The following is a 25356-nucleotide window of genomic DNA, read 5'->3' as shown; positions in this document are numbered from 1 at the left end:
AAAGCAAAGCCAAGTTGCAACTAGTAGGCACTAAGAATTCAGAGGACTAAAATACTGAAAGCCTCTCTTTCATAATTTATTTTTCCTAGCCACTCCCTTCCCAAGAAAGAACAGGAAATGAATGGTTATTGTAACTGAGCTTTAAAAAATATAAACACACTATGTTTTAACCATAGATTGGTGTCTTCTAGGACTTAGGGTTACCAATCCCAGAAGTAAGAATTAAGTTCTCTAAAATGAAAGAATTCTGTTCTTTGAACGTTCAGCCCATTTACATGACCGTACAGCTCAGGGGTTAAATATGTGTTGGAATCAAGTCCTATAAATCACAGTGAACCATCTTTGGAGCCTCCGAGTAAATAAATAAATAAGCCAAACCCTTAATTTCCTTTGTGTTTCCTAAAGGTCAAGTGCTGCAAATACTGGCCAGATGACACAGAGATATATAAAGACATTAAAGTGACCCTGATAGAAACGGAGCTGCTGGCTGAATATGTGATTCGAACGTTTGCTGTAGAGAAGGTAAGTTTTCCCACCTCACCCTGGCCAAAAGCTGCTCTTCTGGAAGTCTGCAGAACTCCACTAAATCGTCTCTGTCTGGGATGGTATAAATTGGGTCCAGTCCAGTCATGGGGGGAGTGAAACAGACCTCTTCACTTTTAGAACCTGTGAAAAGCCCCTGAACCAAAGCACACTATATTTTCCCTCTTTCCCATGTTTTCCTTACTTCCCCTCCCATACAGATTGGTTTTCTTTCTGTCACTTTCCTTATTATTTCCACCATTCTTCCTGTTCTTTCTTAGTTTCTTCCTTTCTCTGTCTCTTCTTTATCTCTCACAGTGTCTACCTTGCTCTGCCTGTGTGTGGCTCCCTCTGTGTCATTGTCTCTCTCAGATAAAGGAACCATTTTGGTGTAATTTTTTCCTTGTCTGCTTGATCAGTTTTTCCTTTCCTTTGGGTTGTTTTTCAGTAGTCCAGCATCGTGTATACAGTTCCATGGGTTAATTCCAGTTTGACGAGAAACAGCTCCTGCTTTGTCTGGAATCTCTCTACTCCCTTGACACTTTTCAGTCTTCAGGTTCCAGCACAAACGGTTCTGATTTCAGGCCATAGAAACATCCATCGGGAAGTAAATGGCAGCCCATTAGGCACACCGTAAACCTTGGACGAGTCACTATGGCGGTCTTTATTCAGCATTACTCCATGCTGTGGAGGGAGAATGCAGGCTGTCCTGGGATCCAATCTGAGTCAACTGAAGAGCATGTGTGGCAGACTTGATCATCTTCTCAGTGGAAAAAGCATCAAGGGGCCCTCCACCACCATTTCCTCTGGTCAACGTCTTTGTTGGTCAGATCTCTCAAAAAAAAATAATGGACTACAGAGATTTATCAATCAATCAATGGTATTTATTGAGTGCTTACTATGTGCAGAGCACTGTTTTAAGTGTTTGGAATAGTGCAATAGAGTTAGCAGAAATGTGCCCTGCCCATAATGAGCTTACAGTCTGGGGGGGGAGACAGGCATTAATGTGAATAAATAAGTGATTTATAATAAATAATTTCAAGATATGTACATAAGTCCTGTGGGGGTGGGGGGTGAGGTAAATATCAAATGTCCAGAGGTCACAGATCCAAATGCATAGATAATGCAGAAGGGAGAGTTTCTTTGAGACTGTGAGCCCAACTTCTGGATTGTGAACCCCTTGTTGGGCGGGGATTGTCTCTATCTGTTGCTGAATTGTGCATTCCAAGTGCTTAGTAGAGTGCTCTGCACACAGTAAGTGCTCAATAAATACAATTGAATGAATGAATGAGAGCGAGCCGGAAAAGAGGCCTTAATTGGGGAAGACCTTATGGAGAAGGTGTGACCTTAATTGTGCTTTAAATGGGGAGAGAGTGGTGGTCTGGCTATAAGGAGGGGGAGAGAGTTCTAGGCTTGGAGGAGGATGTGGGAAAGGGGTCGGTGGCGAGATAGGTGACAGTGGGGTACAACAAATAAGGTGGTGCCAGAGGAGCAGATGTGCGGGCTGGGCTGTAGTAGGAGATTAGTGAGGTGAGGTAGGATGGGGCGATCTGATTGAGTGCTTTAAAGCTGATGATAAGGAGTTTCTGTTGGATGTGGTGGTGGATGGACAGCAATTGGAGGTTCTCGAGGAGTGGGGAGACATGGGACTGAATGATTTTGTTGATAAATGATCCATGGAGTAGATTGAAGTCTGGATTGGAGTGGGGAAAGATAGAAGGCTGTAGGTCAGTGAGGAGGCAAATGCAGAAGCAGCGTGGCTCAGTGGAAAGAGCATGGGCTTCGGAGTCAGAGGTCATGGGTTCGACTCCCGGCTCTGCCGCTTGTCAGCTGTGTGACTGTGGGCAAGTCACTTCACTTCTCTGTGCCTCAGTTACCTCATCTGTAAAATGGGGATTAACTGTGAGCCTCACGTGGGACAACCTGATTACCCTGTATTTACCCCAGCGCTTAGAACAGTGCTCTGCACATAGTAAGCGCTTAACAATACCAATATTATTAGTCAAGGTGGGATAGGATAAGTGCTTGGATCAGCATGGTAGCAGTTTGGATGGAGAGGAAAGGGCAGATTTCAGCGATGTTGTGAAAGTAGAGAACCAACAGCATTTGGTGACAGATGTGGGTGGAATGATATTGCCTCGGTGATGATTTTCACCAGATTACAAATTCCCTAGACCTTGTGAGGCCCATGCGGGACAGGGATTGTGTATGACCTAATTATCTTCCATCTACCCCAATACTCAGAACAGTGTTTGACACATAGTAAGCGCTTAACAAATACCAAAAAAAAACCTGATTTAGAGGACTTTAATTTAGCAAATGGCCTGAATCCATCAATCAGTGGGGTTTATTGAGTGCTTACTCTGTGCAGGATACTCTAATAAACACTTGGGAAAATTACAATGCAGTGGAGTAGATAGACACGATCTCTGCCCTCAGGGAGCTTATAATCCAAGAGAAGTTCAGTCCGGAGAAAAAAGCGATCATGAAGGTGTCCAGAGAAAATGATAGAGAAGTTACCTCATTCTTCCCATCCTGATGTAACCCAGACTTGGAGCGGCTTCTTGGTTACTAACTGTTGGATAAGACGAAGGATTTTGGTTTCGTTTGTGCCAGACACCGTGATTGTGTCCCTCTTCTGAAATGAGACGTTTCCCTTTCTTATAAGCATCCGTAGCAACAGCTAAAGGGACAGGTATGGTTAGTGGGCCACGTGATTGACTTCCCATTGGCTACTGTGCCTTGGCTTCTCTGAATCTCTAATTGTCCTTAGAGTCGCCCCAGAAGGTGCATGTTGAGGACGTGGCCGGGCTCTAACGTACCATTCCCTCCAGTAGTAAGAAGCAGCATGTCTCCCAGAACTGGGAGCCAGGAGACCTGGGTTCTAATTCTGGCCTCCCTACTTGCTTGCTGTGTAACCTTGAGCAAACCACTTAACTGCTCTGTGCCTCTGCTTCATCTGTAAAATGTTCTCTCCCCCCACCAGACTGTGAGCTCATTGAGGCCAGGGATTGTCGCTATTTATTGTTGTATTGTACTTTCACAAGCACCTAGTACAGTGCTCTGCACAGAGTAAATGCTTAATAAATGTGATTGAATTAATGAATGATCTCCCTCTAAGACTATGAGTACTGTGGGTTATAAGGACTGTGTCTGATCTGATTGTAGCTATGCCAGCACTTAGCACAGTGCTTGGCACATAATAATAATGTTGGTATTTGTTAAGCGCTTACTATGTGCAGAGCACTGTTCTAAGCGCTGGGGTAGACACAAGGGAATCAGGTTGTCCCACGTGGGGCTCACAGTCTTAATCGCCATTTTACAGATGAGGGAACTGAGGCACAGAGAAGTGAAGTGACTGACCCAAAGTCACACAGCTGACAAGTGGCAGAGCGGGGATTCGAACCCATGATCTCTGACTCCAAAGCCCTTGCTCTTTCCACTGAGCCACGCTGCTTCTCTATGCACATGGTAACATACACCACAATTATTATTATTTGTTATTATTGCCTTCCTCTGCCTGGAAAATCTAGTCTCCCTAATTTGCAGATATGCATTTCATAGACTTATAAAAGTGGAAGGAACTGTTTTATTCTAATCTTTTTCTCTTACAATCGAGATTTTTTCTCATTCTATTTTCTTTTATAAGCAGGCAGGAGGCTTGGGGACTTTAAAGACTTTGGAGTTCAGGTTGAGTCTAATTCTTCAAGTTCTGAAGTTCACACTTTGATGTCAGCTTTTTACTTCTTAGCCAGGATTGGAGAAAACATATGGAGGATTTTTCTATGGCTCTTGGCAAGAGCACTCATGAATAACTACATTAAAACAGATAGGGATAAAAGACCCTCGATAATAAAAAAAGAAAGCCTTCATCCAAAAGCGATCATTTAAACCCCAAGTCCTTTGAACAAGAGGCAATTTTTAATAAGCTGAGAATGCATCTATATGGTTAAAGAAAGGGTTTATTTGTTTCTGCTCTTTGTAGTCTTTTTTTCATTTTTATTCAACTCCCATACATCCCCAGATCCCCTGAAACATTTCTGCACTAGCCAGTTATTTCAGTAATCCTCTAAACTCAGCCACCAAAGGAAAAAAAGGTAAAGAGGGTGGGGAGAGTGTCAAGCGCTTAATACAGTGCTCTGCACACGGTAAGCAACTCGATAAATACCATTGATTGGCTGACTGATAGTTGGGGATCAGAGAAAGAGACTTGTTAAAGCATCCAGAGAAGTCAAGTGGCCGCTGATAATTCAGAAGGGAAGAAGGGATCAGGTTAAATCTCTGGGCATGCGAAGCCTTTCAGAGGGCTGATCACGAACACTGGGAGCATTTAACTGGAATTTGGAGATTCTCTTTGGTTTGGAGGTGCTGACCATTTGGGTTCTGCTTTGGGTTACTGTCCAACGGATGGCTGAAAAAAATGAAAAATAGGTTTGAGGCCTGCTCCGGAATCTCCCTTCAGGAACTGTGGACGAGTTAGAAACCCCCAGGATTGAGAATTTGCTTAGAGGAATTGATTTTAGTGCTAGTGATTTACACGGCACCACTTGCACTGACTCTTCCCTACTGCTCAGGTTCCTGCTGGGAAAAAGTGTGCAACGAGAGAGTAGACCAGTGGGGACATTGCAAAGTACACTGGAAGTGTTCTTTATATAAAAGACTCATTTATAGCAGAAGTGACCCTAGCTCACCGCTGATGCTCTGCTTAGCTCCATAGCTCACCAGAGTGTTGCCTTGGTAACTGCTGTGCTTCTTCACTGCTCATGTTAGGTGGCAATGTTTCAGATTCTTGCTGGACTGGACCCTCTCACGGAGCTCCCCAGAAAGTTTCACCACTGATGGCTAGCCCCAGCAGTGTACCCCGCCTGAGGCTTTCTTCAGATCCACATGGAGGTGAATGCCAAAAGGAAATTAGATGATGGCTGTCTTTTTTGATCCTGATCTGGCATCCCTCTCCCCACCCATAGCCCCCATGTTTGAAAGAAATCCTCCATGGTTGCAAAATGGCTTTTCCCTTTAACCAGGGAGAAATAGTGTTGCCTAATGGATAAAGCATGGACCTGGGAGTCAGGAGGACCTGGGTTCTAATCCAGGCTCCACCATTTGTCTGATGTGTGACCTTGGGCAAGTCACTTAACTTCTCTGGACCTCGGTTACCTCATCTGTAAAATGGGGATTAAGACTCCAAGCCCCATGTGGTATGGGGACTGTGTCCAACCTGATTAACTTGTCTCCCCCAGGGCTTAGTGCTTGATACATAATAAGAGCTTAACAAATACCATCATCATTATTATTATTATCCACAACAGCAGAGGGCCCTGAGCTCAGGGAAGCCATCTTAGGTGTGCCGCTCCTGTCCCAAATAGGGAAAGGGGCTCAGGGTCATAGCACAGTGCTCTGCACATTGTAAGTACCCAATAAATAAACCATGGATTAATAGGAGGACTATAGGCAGCCATTCCTGCTGCTCCAAGAAGGAAAATTCAAGGAATACCACTTCCTTTACTTTCCATATTGTTCACATTCGAAATATCCCTGGGCTGGCCAGCCTGCTCCCCAGTATCGTACCTGAGCACCTTGAGTGCTCCATATCAAAATTACCGAGGTCAACCTTCAACAAACATGATGGAGAAGAGCATATCTTAATGGATAGAGAACAGGCCTGGGATTAGAAGGTCATTAGTTCTAATCCTGGCTTCGCCACTTGTCCTCTGTGTGACCTTGGGCAAGTCACTTTACTTCTCTGGGCCTCAGTTACCTCATCTGTAAAGTGGGGATTGAGACTGTTATCACCCTGTGGAACAGGAACTGTGTCCAACCCAATTTGCTTGTATTCACCCCAGTGTTTAGTACAGTGCCTGGCACTCAGTAAGTGCTTAACAAATGCCACAAATATCATTATCATTATTATAATTATAATTATTATTATTATTATTAAACTGTCAGCTTAAAGCATGAGGTCAGGGCTCCCATCCACAATTCCTGGCCAGAAATCTCATATTACTGTTTAATCTAGAGAGGCTAGGCTGGGGTACAGTAAGTGCTTAACATATGCCATAATAAGAATTATTATTATTATTGTTATTAAGGAACTGGGTTCTAATTCTGACTTCGCCACTTGTCTGCTGTGTGAGCTTGGGGAAGTCACTTAACTTCTCTGTGTTTGAGTTAACTCATCTGTAAAATGGGGATTAAGACTGTGAGCCCTATGTGGGACTTGGACGGTAAAATCTGCTGTAACATCCTTGGGGCTTTGTTCTATACCTTCTGACAGAGACGAGACTGGATTTTCTCTGAGTATAAATGTACTTTTTTCCTTTATGGTATTTCTTAAGTGCTTACTATGTAGCAGGCCCTATGCAAAGCTCTGGAATAGATATGAGCTAATCATGTAGGATACTGTCCATCTCCCACATAGGGCTCACAGTCTTAATCCCCATTTTACAGATGAGGTAACTCAAACACAGAGAAGCAAGTGACTTCCCCAAGCTAGCACAGCAGACAAGTGACAAAGTAGGGATTAGAACCCAGTTCCTTAATAACAATAATAATTATTCTTATTATGGCAAATGTTAAGCACTTACTGTATGCCAGCCACTGTACTAAGGCGCTGGGGTAGATACAAGGAAGTTGGGTTGGACACAGTCCCTATCCCACATGGGGCTCACAGTCTTAATCCCCATTTTACAGATGAGGTAACTGAGGCACAGAGAAGTGAAGTGATTTGCCCAAGGCCACACAGCAGATCAGTGGCAGAGCTAGGATTAGAACCCAGGTCCTTCTGACTCCCAGGTCCATGTTCTAGCCACTAGCCAGACTGAGGGTTGTTGTCCTCAGCTCCCTGTGGGCAGGGAATATGTCTACCAACTCTGTTATATTGTGCTCTCCCAAGTGCTTAGTACAGTTCTCAGTGCATAGTAAGCACTCAATAAATGTGATTGATTGATCTAGCACAGTCAGTCACCTTCAAGCGGAAATATTTGAGGTTCTTGTTATTTCAATTTTTCTGAAAAAAAGACTGTTCTGACTTTTTGAGTTTGGCATTTCTGCTCAGGGACCAGTGGGAAAAAATCTATCAGCAGGGAAAAGTTTGGGGACTTTCCTGGCTTGGCCCCTTGAAAAAGGTTGCTAAACTGGAGCCGCCCTTTCTCTGCATTCCCATAGCTAGAACTCAGCTGGGCGGTGATGTTCGTAGTAGAAACAAATCTGCTCTTCCAGGGAAATGAGAAATCAGATACGGCACTTATGCAATTATCATCGGCTTTTACCTTGAATACACAGTCAGGGTTTGGAGGGTTTGGAGTGGGTACAGATCACCTTCCTTGTGGCCAAAAGGAAGGAAGAATTAAACACTGATTTGTCTCTAGGCGGTAAGCTCGTTATGAGAAGGGAATTTATTTATATTAATGTGTGTCTCCTTCTCTACACTGTAAGCTCATTGTGGGCAGGGACTGTGTCTGTTTTATGTTGTACTCTCTCAAGCTCTTAGTACAGTGCTTTGCACACAATAAGCGTTCAATGAATACGATTGAATGAAAGAAGAATGAAGGTATCTGCTAATTCTGCTGTATTATACTCTCCCTAGCTGTTAGTACAGTGGTCTGCACTTAATAAGCACTTAATAAATAGGATTGATTGATTGATCTCTGGGTTGTCATCCCTTATGGCTCCAGAGCCGAACAGTTTCCTTCAGCTGCCCAGCCTGACTCTGAGCTCAGTTCAATCAAAGGTATTTACTGAGCGCTTACTATGTTCAGAGTATTGTACTAAGCACTGGGGAGAGAGCAGTATAACAGAGTTGGTAGTCACGTCCCCTGCCCCGCAACAAACTTACAGTGCTTGTGTTAAAGGTTTTGCCGTGGCCGAGCGAGATGTAGTCTTGCAAAATGACGTTCTCCAAACCGACAGTCCTGGAACTTTATATCCTGGTAACTTTCCGTCCTCCTAATATATAGTGTGACGGGACTCCCATAGACCCACTGAGCTAAGAGGGAGCATTAGGGATGATCTGCTTCAGCCCTCTGTCCCCAAGCAGGTGATAGAGCATGGGCCTGGGAGTCAGGAGGGCCTGGGTTCTAATCCCAGCTCCGCCACGGGTCTCCTGTGTGACCGTGGGCAAGTCACTTCACTCCTCTGGGCCTCAGTTACCTCATTTCTAAAATGGGGGATTAAGACTCTGGGCCCCATGCGGGATGTGGACTGTGTCCAACCTGAGAAGCAGCGTGGCTTAGTGGAAAGAGCATGAATTTGGGAGTCAGAGGTCATGGGTTCTAATCCCCCTCCACCACTTGTCAGCTGTGTGACTTTGGGTAAGTCACTTAACTTCTCTGTGCCTCAGTTACCTTATCTGTAACTTCTCTATGCCTCGGTAACCTTATCTGTAAAATGGGGACTGTGAACCCCATGTGAGACAACCTGATTACCTTGTATCTCCTCCATCGGTCAGAACAGTGCTTGGCAAATAGTAAGAGCTTAACAAATAATAATGTTGGTATTTGTTGAGCGCTTACTATGTGCAAAGCACTGTTCTAAGCACTGGGGGTTACAAGGTGATCAAGTTGTCCCTCGTGGGGCTCACAGTTTTAATCTCCATTTTACAGATGAGGTCACTGAGGCACAGAGAAGTAGTGACTTGCCCAAAGTCACCCAGCTGGCAAGTGGCAGAGCCGGGATTAGAACCCATGACCTCTGACTCCCAAGCCCGGGCTCTTTCCACTGAGCCACGCTGCTTCTCGTGACCATTATTATTATCTACTCCAGTGCTTAGTACAGTGCCTGGCACATAGTAAGTACTTAATAGGTAACATAAAAAAAAAAAAAGCTAGCGCTATCACCACAGAGCAACTGCACTGAGAAATGTCACCCCGCTCCACCCTTTTTTGTTCCTCTGCAATCACTTGTGCTGAATCCCCTGAGCACTTTGATAGTCACCCCGCCCCCAGCCCAACAGTCGTTGTTCTCGGCTGCTTCCCTGCTTCCCCTATCTTTACTTGATTTTAATGTCTGTCTGCCCCACTAATAATAATAATAATGATGGCATTTGTTAAGCACTTACTATGTGCAAAGCACTGTTCTAAGCCCTGGAGAAGATGCAAGGTGATCAGGTGGTCCCACATGGGACTCACAGTCTTAATCCCCAATTTGCAGATGAGGTAACTGAGGCACAGAGAAGTTAAGTGACTTGCCCAGAGTCACACAGCTGACAAGCGGTTGAGTCTGGATTTGAACCCATGACCTCTGACTCCTAAACCCATGCTCTTTCCACTGAGCCATGCTGCTGCTCTAAATTGTAAGCTTCTGGAGAGCAACCTATCAATGATATTTATTTAGCACTTACTGTGTTCAGAGCACTGCCCTAAGTGCTTAGGAGGATACAATACAATAGAGTTGGTAGACTCATTTCCTGCACATAATGAGTTTATAATCTAGCGGAGAGGGATCACGTCTATCAACTCTGTTGTGTTGTACTCTAGACTGTAAGCTCTTTGTGGGCATGGAATGTATCTGTTTATTGTTGTATTGTACTCTTCCAAGTGTTTAGTACAGCATTCTGCACACAGTAAGCGCTCAATAGATCGACTGATTGGATACTCTCCCAAGCGCTTCATGCAATGCTCAGCACTCAGTAAGTACTCAGTAAATATCCTTGATTTATTGCTCCCAGTTTTCTTGTGGGCAGGGAACATGTCTACCAAGTCTATTGTGTTGTACTCTCGAGCGTTTAATATAGTGCCCTGCACACAGCAAGTGCTCAGTAGATACTACTGATTGATTGGTTTGAGGCACCCTGCCCAGATCCAATTCACCCTGTTAGCCAGCGAACCTGCCCTGACAACAAATCCTATTTACCAACACACTGTGTGACCTCCATCTGTGCAGATGAACCTCTGCAGCACAAGGCAGTGATGAGTCCGTGGAGAACAAAAAAGCAAGCCATACCATTCCTCGCTTGGAAAACAGCCTGTGACTGGGGAGGAAAGGATATCCGTGTTGGAATTGAATTAGCAATTTGGTTCTCCTCTCCAAACATCCAGCCTCCTTCCTAGATACTAACGAGCATCTGCAAGTTTATGTTCGAGCTGCCAATTAAACCGAGAATTCATTTCTTCCCCTGTGTTTCATAAAGCCCTCCCCTGGTTCTCTAACCTGGTCCCCGAGTGTTCAGTGACAGCGAACATCGACTTCCCCCTCCAGTTTCTAATTCTGATTCCCACTCCTCGTTTTTCTCTTTTTCCCCCCACTCCACGTCCTGGCGGGCAGAGAGGAGCTCACGAAATCCGGGAGATCAGACAGTTCCACTTCACCGGCTGGCCAGACCACGGGGTGCCGTACCACGCCACCGGGCTTCTGGGATTCGTCCGACAAGTCAAATCCAAGAGTCCCCCCAATGCGGGCCCCCTAGTCGTGCACTGCAGGTAAGCAGGATGGTCTCACCTTGGCTTCGCGGACTCTGTCCTCTCCTGGTTCTCCTCTTACCTCTCTGGCCGATCATTCTCGGTCTCCTTCGCTGGAGCCTCCTCCCCCTCCCATCCTTTAACTGTTGGAGTTCCTCAAGGGTCAGTTCTTGGCCCTCTTCTGTTCTCCATTTACACTCACTCCCTCGGTGAACTCATTCGCTCTCACGGCTTTGACTACCATCTCTACGCAGATGACACGCAGATCTACATCTCCGCCCCGTCCTCTCCCCCTCCCTTCAGGCTCTCATCTCCTCCTGCCTCCAGGACGTCTCCACCTGGATGTCGGCCCGCCACCTAAAACTCAACATGAGCGAGACTGAGCTCCTCATCTTCCCTCCCAAACCCGGTCCTCTCCCAGACTTCTCTATCACCGTGGATGGCACGACCATCCTTCCCGTCTCTCGGGCCCTCAATCTCGGTGTCATCCTTGACTCGTCCCTCTCGTTCACCCCACACATCCTATCCGTTACCGAGACCTGCCGGTTTCACCTCTACAATATCACCAAGATCCGCCCTTTCCTCTCCACCCAAACGGCTACCTTACTATTATGGGCTCTCCTTATATCCCGGCTAGACTACTGTGTCAGCCTTCTCTCTGACCTCCCTTCCTCCTCTCTCGCCCCGCTCCGGTCTATTCTTCACTCCGCTGCCCGGCTCATCTTCCTGCAGAAACGATCTGGGCATGTCACTCCCCTTCTTAAACAACTCCAGTGGTTGCCTATCGACCTCCGCTCCAAACAAAAACTCCTCACTCTAGGCTTCGAGGCTCTCCATCACCTTGCCCCTTCCTACCTCTCCTCCCTTCTCTCTTTCTACCGCCCACCCCGCACGCTCCGCTCCTCCGCCGCCCACCTCCTCGCCGTCCCTCGGTCTCGCCTATCCCGCCGTCGACCCCTGGGTCACGTCCTCCCGCGGTCCTGGAACGCCCTCCCTCCTCACCTCCGCCAAACTGATTCTCTTTCCCTCTTCAAAACCCTACTTAAAAATCACCTCCTCCAAGAGGCGTTCCCAGACTGAGCTCCTCTTCCCCCTCTACTCCCTCTGCCATCCCCCCTTTACCTCTCCGCAGCTAAAGCCTCATTTTCCCCTTTTCCCTCTGCTCCTCCACCTCTCCCTTCCCATCCCCACAGCACTGTACTCGTCCGCTCAACTGTATATATTTCCATTACCCTATTTATTTTGTTAATGAATTGTACATCGCCTTGATTCTATTTAGTTGCCATCGGTTTTTACGAGATGTTCCTCCCCTTGACGCTGTTTATTGCCATTGTTCTTGTCTGTCCGTCTCCCCCGATTAGACTGTAAGCCCGTCAAACGGCAGGGACTGTCTCTATCTGTTGCCGACTTGTTCATCCCAAGCATTTAGTACAGTGCTCTGCACATAGTAAGTGCTCAATAAATACTATTGAATGAATGAATGAATGAACTAGTGGGAAGAGCACGGGCCTAAGAGTCAGAGAACGTGGGTTCTAATCCCATCTTTGCCACTTGCCTGTTTTGTGACCTTGAGCAGGTCACTTCACTTCTCTGGGCCTCGGTTTCCTCGCCTATAAAATGAGGATTCTATACTTGTTCTGTCTCCCACTTAGACTGTGAGCTCATTGTGGGTAGGTAATATGTCTATTTGTTGTTACAATGTACTCTCCCAAGCACTTAGTACATTGCTTTGCTCACGGTAAGCGCTCAATAAATACAATGAATGAATGCATGAATGAATGAACTCAGAATTTGAGTCTCATGTGGGTCAGGACCTGAGTCCAACCTGATTATCTCATATCTACCTCACTGCTTAATACAGTGCTTGACCCATCAGAAGTGCTTAACAAATACCATTAAAAAAGAGGAACCCAAGGGAAGCCATGACGGCTGACTGGCCGCGGTCTCACTGCCACTGACAGGCCCCTCTTTCTCTCCGCCGCAGTGCTGGGGCCGGGAGAACCGGATGCTTCATCGTCATCGACATTATGCTGGACATGGCTGAGAGAGAGGGCGTGGTGGATATTTACAACTGTGTCAGGGAACTGCGATCTAGGAGAGTTAATATGGTGCAGACCGAGGTATGGGCATCCCTGCCGGAGACGACCTTGCGGGGTGGGATTCGGCTGGAATATGGTGTAGGACAAGTAGCAGGGTGGCGTAGTGGAAAGAGCACAGGCCTGGGAGTCAAAGGACGTGGGTTCTAATCCCACCTCCGCCATTTACCTGCTGTGTGACCTTGGGCAAGTCACATAACTTCTCAGTTCTCTCATCTTCAAAATGGGCATTCAGTACCTGTTTGCCTTCCTTCTTAGACTGTGAGGCCCATGTGGGACCTGATAATTTTGTATCTACCCCAGCACTTAGTACAGTGCTTGGCGCATAGTAAGAGCTTCACCAACGCCACTATTTTTATTCTTCTTCTTATTATTGTTACCATGACGTGACTGTGAACTGGTTAGATGAGCAGCCACTCAGCGAGGAGTGCTGTTTCAAGGAGATGATTGGGTCTTTTAACCATGCTAATTATCAGCAGTTCTTTAGTACTGCAGAGAAAGCCAATTGCCTCTCATGTTCATGTTTACTAGAGGCTGATTTGAAGCAGTGCACACTGCTTCTCTGGAAGGTGCTAATGATACATCTGAGGTGTCAGAGAAACAGGTAAAGTACAAAGCAGAAAAGAAGCCTAGTAAGGCTTTATCATCATTCACAGCCAGAATTTTACCTCCTGGTGATTGTCAGAATTCCATTTCTGTTCTTTTTGAAACTCTTTCCCCTAACCCCTTGTTTCCCAGAGAAACGATTGTTGACACAATTTTTGGCAAGCACAAGGATTCACAGGAGAAATCTTGGAATCTGTGCCGGTTTCCTCTGTGGAGCCGGGGATTAAACTCCTAGGATTTGCATCCCCCAACTCCCTAGAAAAGTTCTGAGTCTCTGTCTCTTGGCTGCCCTTCTCTTTTCCTTTAAAAAGGAAGTCGATAAAGCATTTGAGAAAGGGGAGTTCAGTTCTAGAAGATTGGTGGCACTCTGAACTGTTGAAAGCCAGGCCCTGGAAGTCAGAGTTGGCCAAGAACTACAAGACAGTCCCTGGCCGGGGACTAGGTTGGATTTCTGCATATGACTAGGGAATTTTATGGAGCTTGAATATTACTTTCTCCCATTTATACTTCTGCAAGAGCTGGTAATCAAGTCAGAAGAAGGATTGCAAGTGGCCTGGAGTGCTTATTTTTTTTCAGAATGGATGGAGCAAAGATTCATTTTTTCACTAATTCTTTCATTACATGAGGTGTGTCATGCCATCTGGCAAATATTTCAGGAAGTGATGGAAGGAGGGGAAAGGTCACTTTAGTTTTCATTCAAGTAAAAAGAAATTGGTGCTGAGACTCTGAATACCATGTCTGCCAATCTTCTCATTTGGGGAAGGGACTCTTTTTGTAAAAGGACAGAGCCTGTTTAGTGCGGTGCTAGCTAATTGGAGGGATTTGGGAGTTCCACGTATTTGCAGAGATTGGCCTGCCCTTTTTTTAAGAAAGCAAGAGGATGTGTTTCTTCCTCAAGTCATGCTAATTACAGTGGAACTTCATTTTGCCTGTGTTTTATGAATATCATTAAAGCCCTACAGCCCATCCTGTTTGCATTTCTCAGTGAATCGAGCCATGTTGCGGGAAGAAGACTTCTTCGAGCTGGGCTTGGTACAGTAAATGGGAGGCTCTAGGCTTCTCTAAATTCCCAACTCTTCCTCCACAATTGAGACCAACAGACCTTGGTCCTACCTGTCTGCTTCTGGTTTAAGACCATGCTAACTTGGAGAAATTGCTTTTGGGGCAATAATAATATAGGCTTCAAATCAACTCGGTTTTGTCATCGTCCAAGAGCTAGCCATCTTCCAGTGGCCTTGGCTGTGTTTCCCTTGGACTAACACGAGATTTCGTCTGATTGGCCAGGAGCAATACGTGTTTATCCATGATGCAATCCTGGAAGCCTGCCTCTGTGGAGACACATCGGTTCCTGCATCTCAGGTTAGGTCCCTGTACTACGACATGAACAAACTGGATCCTCAGACGAACTCCAGTCAGCTCAAAGAGGAGTTTCGGGTAAGCCACAAGGGCCGGTGACCCAGTCGATCAATCATTGTTAATTGAGCATTAGTACAGTGCCCTGCACAGAGTAAGAAGTCAATAAATACGATTGAATGAATTGAGAGCTTACTGGCTGCAGAGCACTGTACTAAGCACTTGGGAGAGTACAATATAACAGAGATGGTAGACATGTTCCCTGACCACAGTGGATGCCCCTTCTAGACTGTAAGCTTATTGTGGGCAGGGAAAGTGTCTGCTTCTTGTTGTATTGGACTTTCCCAAGTGCTTAGTACAGTGCTCTGCACGCAGTTTGTGCTCAATAAATCAACTGAATGAACGAGTTTGCACAGCACTGTCCTAAGTGGGCTCCTCCGCCCCCTCCCATCCCCTAACTGTAGGAGTTCCTCAAGGATCAGTTCTTGGTCCCCTTCTGTTCTTCATCTATACTCACTCCCTTGGTGAACTCATTCACTCCCAAGGCTTCAACTATCATCTCTACACAGATGACACTACTACTTCTCCTCCCTGTTCTGTCTTCCTCCATTCAAGCTCGTGTCTCCTCCTGCCTTCAGGACATCTCCACCTGGATGTCTGCCCGCCACCTAAAACTCAACATGTCTAAGACTGAGCTCCTTATTTTCCTTCCCAAACCCTGCCCTCTCCCTGACTTTACTGTCCCTGTGAACGGCACTACCATCCTTCCCGTCTCACAAGCCCGCAACCTAGGTGTCATCCTTCACTCCGCTCTCTTGTTCATCCCACACATCCAAACCGTCACCAAAACCTGGCGGTCTCACCTTCACAACATTGCCAAGATCCACCCTTTCCTCTCCATCCAAACTGCTACCTTGTTGGTACAATCTCTCATATCCTGACTGGCTTACTGCTACAGCCTCCTTTCTGATCTCCCAACCACCTGTCTCTCCCCGCCTCAGTCTATACTTCATTCTGCTGCCCGGATTATCTTTCTACAGAAACGTTTTGGGCATGTCACCCCCCTCCTCAAAAATCTCCAGTGGTTGCCTATCAACCTTCCCATGAAGCAGAAACTCCTCACTCTTGGCTTCAAAAGTCTCCGTCACCCCGCCTCCTCCTACCTCACCTCTCTTCTCTCCTTCTACAGCCCAGCCCGCACACGCCGCTCCTCTGCCGCTAACCTCCTCACTGTGCCTCGTTCTCGCCTGTCCTGCCGTTGACCCCTGGCCCACATCCTACCTCTGGCCTGGAATGCCCTCCCTGCTCACATCCTCCAAACTAACTCTCTCCCCCCCTTCAAAGACCTACTGAGAGCTCACCTCCTCCAGGAGGTCTTACCAAACTGAGCCCCCCTTTTCCTCTGCTCCTTCTCCCCTCCCCATCAACCCTACTCCTGCTGTACCCACTTCCCCACCCCACAACGTTTGTGTATATTTGTGCATATTTATTATTCTATTTATTTTATTAATGATGTGTATATATCTATAATTCTGTTTATCTATTTTGATGCTATTGATGCCTGTCTACTTGTTTTGTTTTGTTGTCTGTCCCCCCCCTTCTAGACTGTGAGCCCGTTCTTGGGTAGGGATTGTCTCTGTTGCCAAATTGTACTTTCCAAGCACTTTGTACAGTGCTCTGCACACAGTAAGCGCTCAATAAATACGATTGAATGAATGAATGAAGCACTTGGGAGAGTACATTACAGTAAGTAGCCATTAGAGTGAGTAGCTGCAATCCAGCTGGAGAGACAGAGACTCAATTTACAGATAGGAAGAAGGAGAAGTGGCCATGTTTAAGAGTTAGTGCTTAAACAACAGGGTAAGTTGATAGGTATGTAAGGACCCTGGGAAGTGTTGAGGAGAGACGCCACACATGTGGTAAAGTGAGAGTCGGGGAAATATAACCTGTTGGAAAGAGAAATTAAACCCGAAGAGATGTGATTTCTGAAGGGCTTTGTAAAAAGAGAGACCAGTGATCAGGCAGATTTGAAGGGGAAGAGAGTAAGCAAGTGGCTGAGGTAAGAGAGCTAGGAATGAGGCATGGTGAGAGGAACTAGCTTGAGAGGAACTAAGGGGTTGAGCTCGAGTCTAGTGGGAGAAGAGAGTGAGTAAACAGGAGGGAGAGAGAGCTGATTGAATGCCTTAGGTGCCTCCACCCCCATCTAGCTCACTGGGTTATCCAGATAGGAAAGAAAATCCAGGAGACTCATAGGAACGTTCATTCATTCACTCATTCATTCAAAAGTATTTATTAAGCACTTACTGTGTGCAGAGCACTATTACTAAATGCTTGGGAAAGTATAATACAACAGTAAAGAGTGACCATCGCTGCACGCAATGAGCTCACATTCTAGTGTGGGGAGGTAGACATCAATACAAATAAACAGACACCTATACAAATAAATAAAATGACAGATATAGACATAAATGCTGTGGGGCTGGAAGGGGGGGAGGAGCAAAGGGAGCAAGTCAGGGCAAAGCAGAAGGGAGTGGGAGATGAGGAAAAGCGGGGCTTAGTCTGGGAGGGTCTCCTGGAGGAGATGGGCCTTCAGAAAGGCTTTGAAGGTGGGGAGAGTAATTACCTGGCAGATTTGAGGAGGGAAGGTGTTACAGGAGCTTGAAATCTAACCCTGACTGTTGGGGGAGTTTAGCTATGGTTTGGATTTGCTTTCTCTCCCTGCTGAATTTGTATCCTGTCATATTCCGAAAGCTCAATCAGATGTGCATTTTCACGTGGGATGGGATCGTTCTCACCCTAACTGATCACTTAGAGACTTTATGGGTCGGGGGGGGGGGGGTTAGTGAGGAGGAGGAATTCAATCAATCAGTAGAATTTATTGAGTGTCTGTGTAAAGAACATTCTCCTCAATAACAGAAGCAACATTTATCGAGTACCCACTTGGTGCAGTGCACTCTACTAAGGACTTGGGAAGTACAGGATAATAAATTGACTTATTCCTTGCACACAAGGAGTTTACAGTCTAGCCTACGGGACGGATGCTAGACTAAATTACAGGTAGGAGGAGGCAGTAGAGTCTAGATGCATCCAGGTACTTGGTACCTGGATATGTATGTATCCAGGTACTTGGGTGACATGGAAATTCTTAACTGACAGTTAGGCAGCGGGGCAGATCTAGGAAAGGGAGATGAGAGGCTAATCAGGGAAGGCTTCCTAGGGGAGATGCAATTTCAGAAGGGTTTTGAGAAGGAGAACAGTAGCCTGCCAAATGTAAAGGGAGAAGGAGTTCCAGGCAGAAGGGAGGGTGTGTGCTAGGGATCAGCAGCGGGAAGGATGAGGAAATGGCATTTTGTTTCCTCCCTCCCCCACTTTTGCAGGTTTTGAGAAATTCATGCTTTGGCAGCTTGACCTAGATTCAACCCTCGCCCTTATTACGCAGGTGACTTGAATGACATTTAGGTTCCTCGAACTGAAGGATTTCATCTTTCTAATAGAAACGCATTATCTCAGCCATCCTTTCCGCCTTAATAAAATGGACGCTGAGGTGCTGGTCCTCACCAGTTGGAATTGTGTGTGTTTAAATTGGGGAGGCTCAAATGGCCGCCCCCCTCTTGCACTGGGAGGTGAGAGAAGAGAGCAGAAGAGGGAGGGAGGCTCCCTAAGGCTATCTCCTGACCTTGCCCAGCACACACAGCTCATTGCCCCCTGTAGGTCCCCGGACCTCCATTCTACCCAATTTCCGGTAAAATGAACGAGTCAGCGGGCAAGGCAGAGTCAGAGGGCAGTGTAATAGCCAGAACAATGAGAAGCACTACAGCCTAGAGAATAGAGCACCGAACTGAGAGTCATAAAGACCTGGGTTCTAATCCTAGCTCCACTACTTGTCTGCTGTGTGACTTTGGGCAAGTCACTTAACTTCTCTGTGCCTCTGTTACCTCATCTGTAAAATGGGGATTCAGATTGAGAGCCCCACATGGGACGTGGAATGTGTCCAACCATGTATCTACCCCAGCTCTTAGTACAGTACCTGGCACATAATAAGTGCTCAACAAATACTATGAAAAAGAAATGGCAGAGGCCATGCTCTCAACCTCTAATTTGCCCAGAAACTCCAGGAGTACACCCACTGCTCTGGTCACTGAGGCCTAACCATCCCGAATTCTGTCCTGGCCCTGGGTAGGGACCTCAGGTTCTGTAATTTTATTTGTATTGACGTCTGCCTCCCACCCCCCTAGACTCTAAGCCTGGTTCTAATCCTGTGTCCACCACTTGTTTGCTGTGTGACCTTGGGCAAGTCTTCTTTGTGCCTCAGTTACCTCATCTGTAAAATGGAGATAGAGACTGTGAGTCCCCTGTGGGCCAGGGATTGTGTCCCACCCGATTTACTTGTATCCACCCAGCGCTTAGTACAGTGCCTGGCATATAGTAAGCGCTTTACAGATACTGTTATTAATCTTATTATTATTAATAACTATAAGTTTGCTGTGGGCAGGGAATGTCACTGTTTACTGCTGTACTTTCCCAAGCGCATAATACAGTGCTCTACACACACTCTGCCGCCCACCTCCTCGCCGTCCCTCGGTCTCGCCTATCCCGCCGTCGACCCCTGGGTCACGTCCTCCCGCGGTCCTGGAACGCCCTCCCTCCTCACCTCCGCCAAACTGATTCTCTTTCCCTCTTCAAAACCTTACTTAAAAATCACCTCCTCCAAGAGGCCTTCCCAGACTGAGCTCCTCTTCCCCCTCTACTCCCTCTGCCATCCCCCCTTTACCTCTCCGCAGCTAAAGCCTCATTTTCCCCTTTTCCCTCTGCTCCTCCACCTCTCCCTTCCCATCCCCACAGCACTGTACCCGTCCGCTCAACTGTATATATTTTCGTTACCCTATTTATTTTGTTAATGAATTGTACATCGCCTTGATTCTATTTAGTTGCCATTGTTTTTACGAGATGTTCTTCCCCTTGACGCTGTTTAGTGCCATTGTTCTTGTCTGTCCGTCTCCCCCGATTAGACTGTAAGCCCGTCAAACGGCAGGGACTGTCTCTATCTGTTGCCGACTTGTTCATCCCAAGCGCTTAGTACAGTGCTCTGCACATAGTAAGCGCTCAATAAATACTATTGAATGAATGAATAAATACGATTGAATAAATGAGTGAGCACTGGAGAAATTAGAGCCGGCTGGTAACTCCACCCCTTATCAGCTGTGGGACCTTGGGCAAGTCACCTAATTTCTCTGTGCCTCAGTTACCTCATCTGTAAAATGGAGATTAAGACTGTGAGCCCCAGGTGGGACAACCTGATTACCTTGTATCTACCCCAGCGTTTAAAACAGTACTTGGCCCGTAGTGAGCATTTAACAAATACCATCATCATCATCCACCGCGGTTCAGGAGTTCTGATGTGATCCCTTCTCTGACTTTTAGACTCTAAACATGGTCACTCCAACTCTGCGCGTAGAGGACTGCAGCATAGCGCTCTTACCCCGGAACCATGAGAAGAATCGTTGCATGGACGTCCTTCCTCCTGACCGATGCCTGCCTTTCCTCATAACTATCGACGGAGAGAGCAGCAACTACATCAATGCGGCTCTGATGGATGTAAGGCGGCGTGGATTAGCAGAACGAGCCCAAGTGTGGCGGGGTGTGGAGAAGGAGAGTCAGGAGATCTCTGGCCTGGCTGGGGACTTTGGGCCAGCGGCATAACCTCTCCGGGCCTCGGTTTCCACATTTGTACAATGGGAAGAATAATACCCACTTCCTCCTGTCTCGCAGGAATATTTCAAGGACCAAATGAGATAAGAAATGTAAAAGTGCTGGTTAAAATCAAAATTTATTATATGATTCGATGAGCGGGCTTTTCACTGAGCTGGATGGTACTGGAAAGAATAACAAACCCAGGAAAAAAAGGGCTTCCTACTCATCTCCTCTTTTTAATGTAAACACAAGAACATTTTAAGCAGACAAGTGCCTTTCAGAACCCATCTATCTTGTTCTTTACTCCCGCTGCTTAGAAGAGACCAGAAACAGGACCAAATCACTTGCCTCACGATTGCATTTTTAACCATCTGGCCTTAAGAGCTAGAGATACCTATCAAGTCACCAAGACAGCAAAGTAGGATAATAAGATAGTTTGCAACATGATTTTAGTCCCTTTCCTTTTAATTTAGGCCTTAATTAACCCAGAAAAAATTGCCTGTCAGAAAGTCCACAGCCCATTGCTTCCTGTCAGTCAGTTTATTTCTGACTGAATGGACATTTGCTGTTCAATTGATGAAAAACAGGAGAGGAATACTTATTTTCAGTGCATTTATGGTAATTGTAATAGTATTGGTAGGATATCAGTAAAAAGGTTATTTCAACTGGTTTTAAGATCTCCGTAGCCATAAAGAGCATCTGTAGCAATTTACAACTAGAGTAACTAAGACTGTCAGACATTGAAATCACAAGAAAACAGAATTTAAAGAATCAGTGGGCATGCTCTAACTTCTTTCTTTAAAATGTCAATTAGGAAAAACACGAGATGATAATTCCACACACAGACTTTCTTACTGCCTTTCAACCAGATTTATTAAAAGATTTTCAAAGACATCGATTAAGCCTCAGGGTATACCACTAGCCAGAATAAACGGAGGCTCAGAGTTGAGATATTTTCCCAAGGAAAGTGGCAATCAACATGTAAAATGACCATGTGAGGTGATTTTTTTGACCACCACGGCCGGAAGTACACTGTAGCCCTATAAACACTTCCCCAGATTAGGAGCGTGTGTGAATTTAACTGTGGAACGGATTGCCTTTCTCCTCACCTTTTGCTGTTTCCTTTGTTTTCAATTTATTTGTTTGTAACAGAGTTATAAGCAGCCATCCGCTTTCATCGTTACCCAGCATCCTTTACCAAATACAGTCAAAGATTTCTGGAGGCTGGTCCTTGACTACCACTGCACCTCCGTGGTGATGCTGAATGACGTGGACCCCGCCCAGGTGAGGCTCAAGAACAATCCCCCTCCACACTGTAAACTCACTGTGGGCTGAGATTGTGTCTGTTTTTTGTTCTCTCCCAAGCGCTTAGTACAGTGCTCTGCACGCAGTAAGCACTCGGGAAATACGATTTCCTGACAATAGCACTCAGGCCAGGGGTGCAGGGCAGTGGCCACAAGTGTGCTGCTTTAGCATCTTCACGGAACAGAAACTGTAGAGCAGAGTAGATTCACAAAACAGCCCTCAAAGGAAAACACTGGAAAATTAACTCGTGCCTTTCAAATAAGCAGAGGGGAAGGAAAGAAAAGAAATCTGGGCCTCGCGAGCCCCTCCCGGCTACTGGAGGCCGAGAGACTTCAACTTGATGCCAAAGGGGTCTTGGATGACTCAGAGCGTTGCTAATGGAGTTCGCAGTCTTTTATGGGTGGGTCCCAAGTCTGGTTTTAGCACAATTGACTACTCATGGGTCTCTGGGAACTGAATTGAATTAGCGATTGCGTGAGGTTCTATGGAGAGGATGTCCCATTTACTAAACCGACCATCAGACTGGATACTATTGTCGGTCTCAGTTTAAGGATTAAGAATGAACTAGTTCTGTAGCCTGAATTAGTCTCCCGGCCACTAGAGAGAGTCTCTCCAAAGAAAAGGTTGAAGGGCTTGAGTGGGGAAAGGGAAAGTTCTGTCTCTTTCCAGATTTGTGGCCAGGGGATTTCCAGACTCCCAGGGGTGGAGAAACCAATCGGACAAGAATATGAACATTCAGTTTGCTTCTGCAAATGTTTTTATTCATTCAGTCGTATATATTGAGCACTTACTGTGTGCAGAGCACTGTACTAAGCACTTGGAAAGTGCAATTTGGCAACAGATAGGGACAATACCTACCCAACAACGGGCTCACAGTCTAGAAGGGGGAGATAGACAACAAAACAAGAAGACAGGCATCAATTGCATCAAATCCATTCCAGTCTTCAAAGTGAGAGTCTCACCCTTTCCTTGGGAAGTGGGAGATGGAGTTGCTTTCAAACTGCCATCAGCGCCTTCCGGGAAATCAGGCGAGAGGGATGAAAGAGAAGGAATAGATATCATCATAGAGAAGCAGTGTGGCCTAGTGGAAGGACCACAGGCCTGGATGCCAGAGGTCCTGGGTTCTAATCCTGACTCTACCACTTGTCTCTTGTGTGACCCTGGGCAAGTCACCTAACTTCTCTGGGCCCCAGTTTTCTCATCTGCAAATATTTGGTCTCCCTCCTACTTAAACTGTGAAGCAGCGTGGCTCAGTGGAAAGACCACAGGCTTGGGAGTCAGAGGTCACGGGTTCTAATCCTGGCTCCGCCACTTGCCAGCTGTGTGACTTTGGGCAAGTCACTTAACTTCTCTTTGCCTCAGTTACCTCATCTGTAAAATGGGGATTAAAACTGTGAGCCCCACGTGGGACAACCTGATCACCTTGTATCCCCCAGCACTTAGAACCGTGCTTTGCACATAGTAAGCACTTAACAAATACTACAATTTATTTTATTTACCATGTGGGACCTGATGATCTTATATCTACCCCAATACTTAGTACGGTGCTTGGCACATAGCAAGTGCTTAACAACACAATTATTACCATTCCCCTTCTGCTAGCCCCAGAGACAGATAGGGTGGCAGGCAGGCACTTGGGTGATTCCTCCAGCAGCCATAGCTTCCTCAATCAATCATCAATCAGTCAGTGGTATTTACTGAGCACTTACTGTGTGCAGACCACTATACTAAGCACTTGGGAGAGTAATAATAATGTTGGTATTTGTTAAGCGCTTACTATGTGCAGAGCACTGTTCTAAGTGCTGGGGTAGATGCAGGGTAATCAAGTTGTCCCATGTGAGGCTCACAGTTAATCCCCATTTTACAGATGAGGTAACTGAGGCACAGAGAAGTTAAGTGACTTGCCCATAGTCATACAGCTGACAAGTGGCGGAGCCGGGATTCGAACCTATGACCTCTCACTCCCAAGCCCAGGCCCTTTCCGCTGAGCCACGGGTACCATGCAACAGACTGGGTAGACACGATCCCTGCCCGCAAGGCAACTTCAGTCTAGAGGGAAAAGCAGACATTAAAAAAAATTACAGATATGTACATAAGTGCTGAGAGGGAGGAGCCACCTCTGGAGAGGCTGGTTGCAGATGGGTAGAGAGGAACAATGAGGGAATGGCGGAGAAGTGATCCTCCCCCGAGGAAGGGCCAGGGAGTCCATTTCTAACTGAAAACCAGGGTGAGGGCAGCGGGAGATTGTAGCTCCCCTCACACCTCTTGAGGGTCTTGAGGATCTTTGTTCTGTTGGGAGCTCAGGCCCCGGTTTTAAGACCTTTCTTAAAATAACGATGGCGTTTCTGAGCACTGGCTTAGTACTTTTCACTAATGAAGGTTTACTGTTTCACAGCCTGTGCCCCACGGTCATCCCGGGTCAGGCCCTGAAGTTCAGAGGGTTCACACCAGCCCCGCACTCGGGCCCAGGCACATGACTCGAACACAGTCGGCTGCGGCAGAGGGCACCGGGCTGCAGCAGGACCCGCCGCCGGCTCGTTCCAGGGTCATTTCTTCTGGCCCCAACCGTCGCATCCTGTCCAAGCCAATGGAAAACAGGATCGTGGTCTTAAAAGGCCTTTAATCACTTTTGACATGTTCTTTCAGGCGACTCACAGATTCCGAGCATTTATCCCTCGTGCAAAAATCCCAAAGCCGAACCACTCCGAGCGGCCACACGGCTCGATGCAGGGCGGAGAGAAGAAACAAAAGCCTCTTTTTTAGGAGACAGAGGTCGTTTTCAGACTGGGGGAAGAGACCCCGGGGAATCGGTCTTTTAAAGGAAACTAAAAGAGCATTTGAACTTGTCGGCTGCTTCAAGCATACAGGCATAGCACTTGACGATTTTAAGTATTTATGGATCTAGTTCATGGACGTGTTATGCACCATTAAAGCCGCTTGCCACAGTTTACTTGGGCAGAGCTGGGAACTCTGGATGCCAAAAGCAAACAGCCTCTTAGGTGATTCACATTCCTCCAAGGAAACTGACATGCTTTTGATTGGGAATGTGAACGGAGAGAGGAAACACAAACCAACAAGGGGCAGCCTCAGTAGATAGTTGCGGGGCAGCTGTTCAGGTGTGTGCCTGTGAGTTTTATGATCCTATCAGCTCCCTATAATATAACGCCTGTTAATTTTAACAGTAGGTTCACGGGGAACGGAAAGGAAATAAACATCAAGGCAGCCACGGTTCTGACAGGGCGGTTTTGTAACTCGGCTCCAGGGAGTCCTGTGAAAAGGGGAAATGTCATGGAAATATTATTTTAACACAAGTAAATGTAATTCACTGAAGACGTCTGCATTAAAAGTCCCTCTTTTTTCCACTTTTAGTATGGGTTATATCAAAACCT

The 25356-nt window shown here is 46.4% G+C and overlaps 1 protein-coding gene across 9 annotated transcripts in view; it reads left to right on the top strand.

Annotated features, from left to right (window-relative positions):
* PTPRM (protein tyrosine phosphatase receptor type M) overlaps nucleotides 1–25356 on the top strand; it is an 838914-nt gene that overhangs the window by 794057 nt on the left and 19501 nt on the right. For all 9 annotated transcript variants that reach the window (XM_029065462.2, XM_029065460.2, XM_029065457.2 and 6 more), the window contains 6 exons: nucleotides 406–522; nucleotides 10783–10937; nucleotides 12901–13036; nucleotides 14903–15052; nucleotides 20393–20566; nucleotides 21815–21946. In XM_029065462.2, coding sequence (XP_028921295.1) covers nucleotides 406–522; nucleotides 10783–10937; nucleotides 12901–13036; nucleotides 14903–15052; nucleotides 20393–20566; nucleotides 21815–21946 — 864 coding nt within the window. The remainder of the gene's footprint in view (nucleotides 1–405; nucleotides 523–10782; nucleotides 10938–12900; nucleotides 13037–14902; nucleotides 15053–20392; nucleotides 20567–21814; nucleotides 21947–25356) is intronic.

This window comes from Ornithorhynchus anatinus, chromosome 5 (genome assembly GCF_004115215.2).
Source record: "Ornithorhynchus anatinus isolate Pmale09 chromosome 5, mOrnAna1.pri.v4, whole genome shotgun sequence".
Lineage (NCBI taxonomy): Eukaryota > Metazoa > Chordata > Mammalia > Monotremata > Ornithorhynchidae > Ornithorhynchus > Ornithorhynchus anatinus.
Note: the sequence above shows the minus strand (reverse complement) of the source record. Positions and strands in the feature narration are given on the sequence as shown.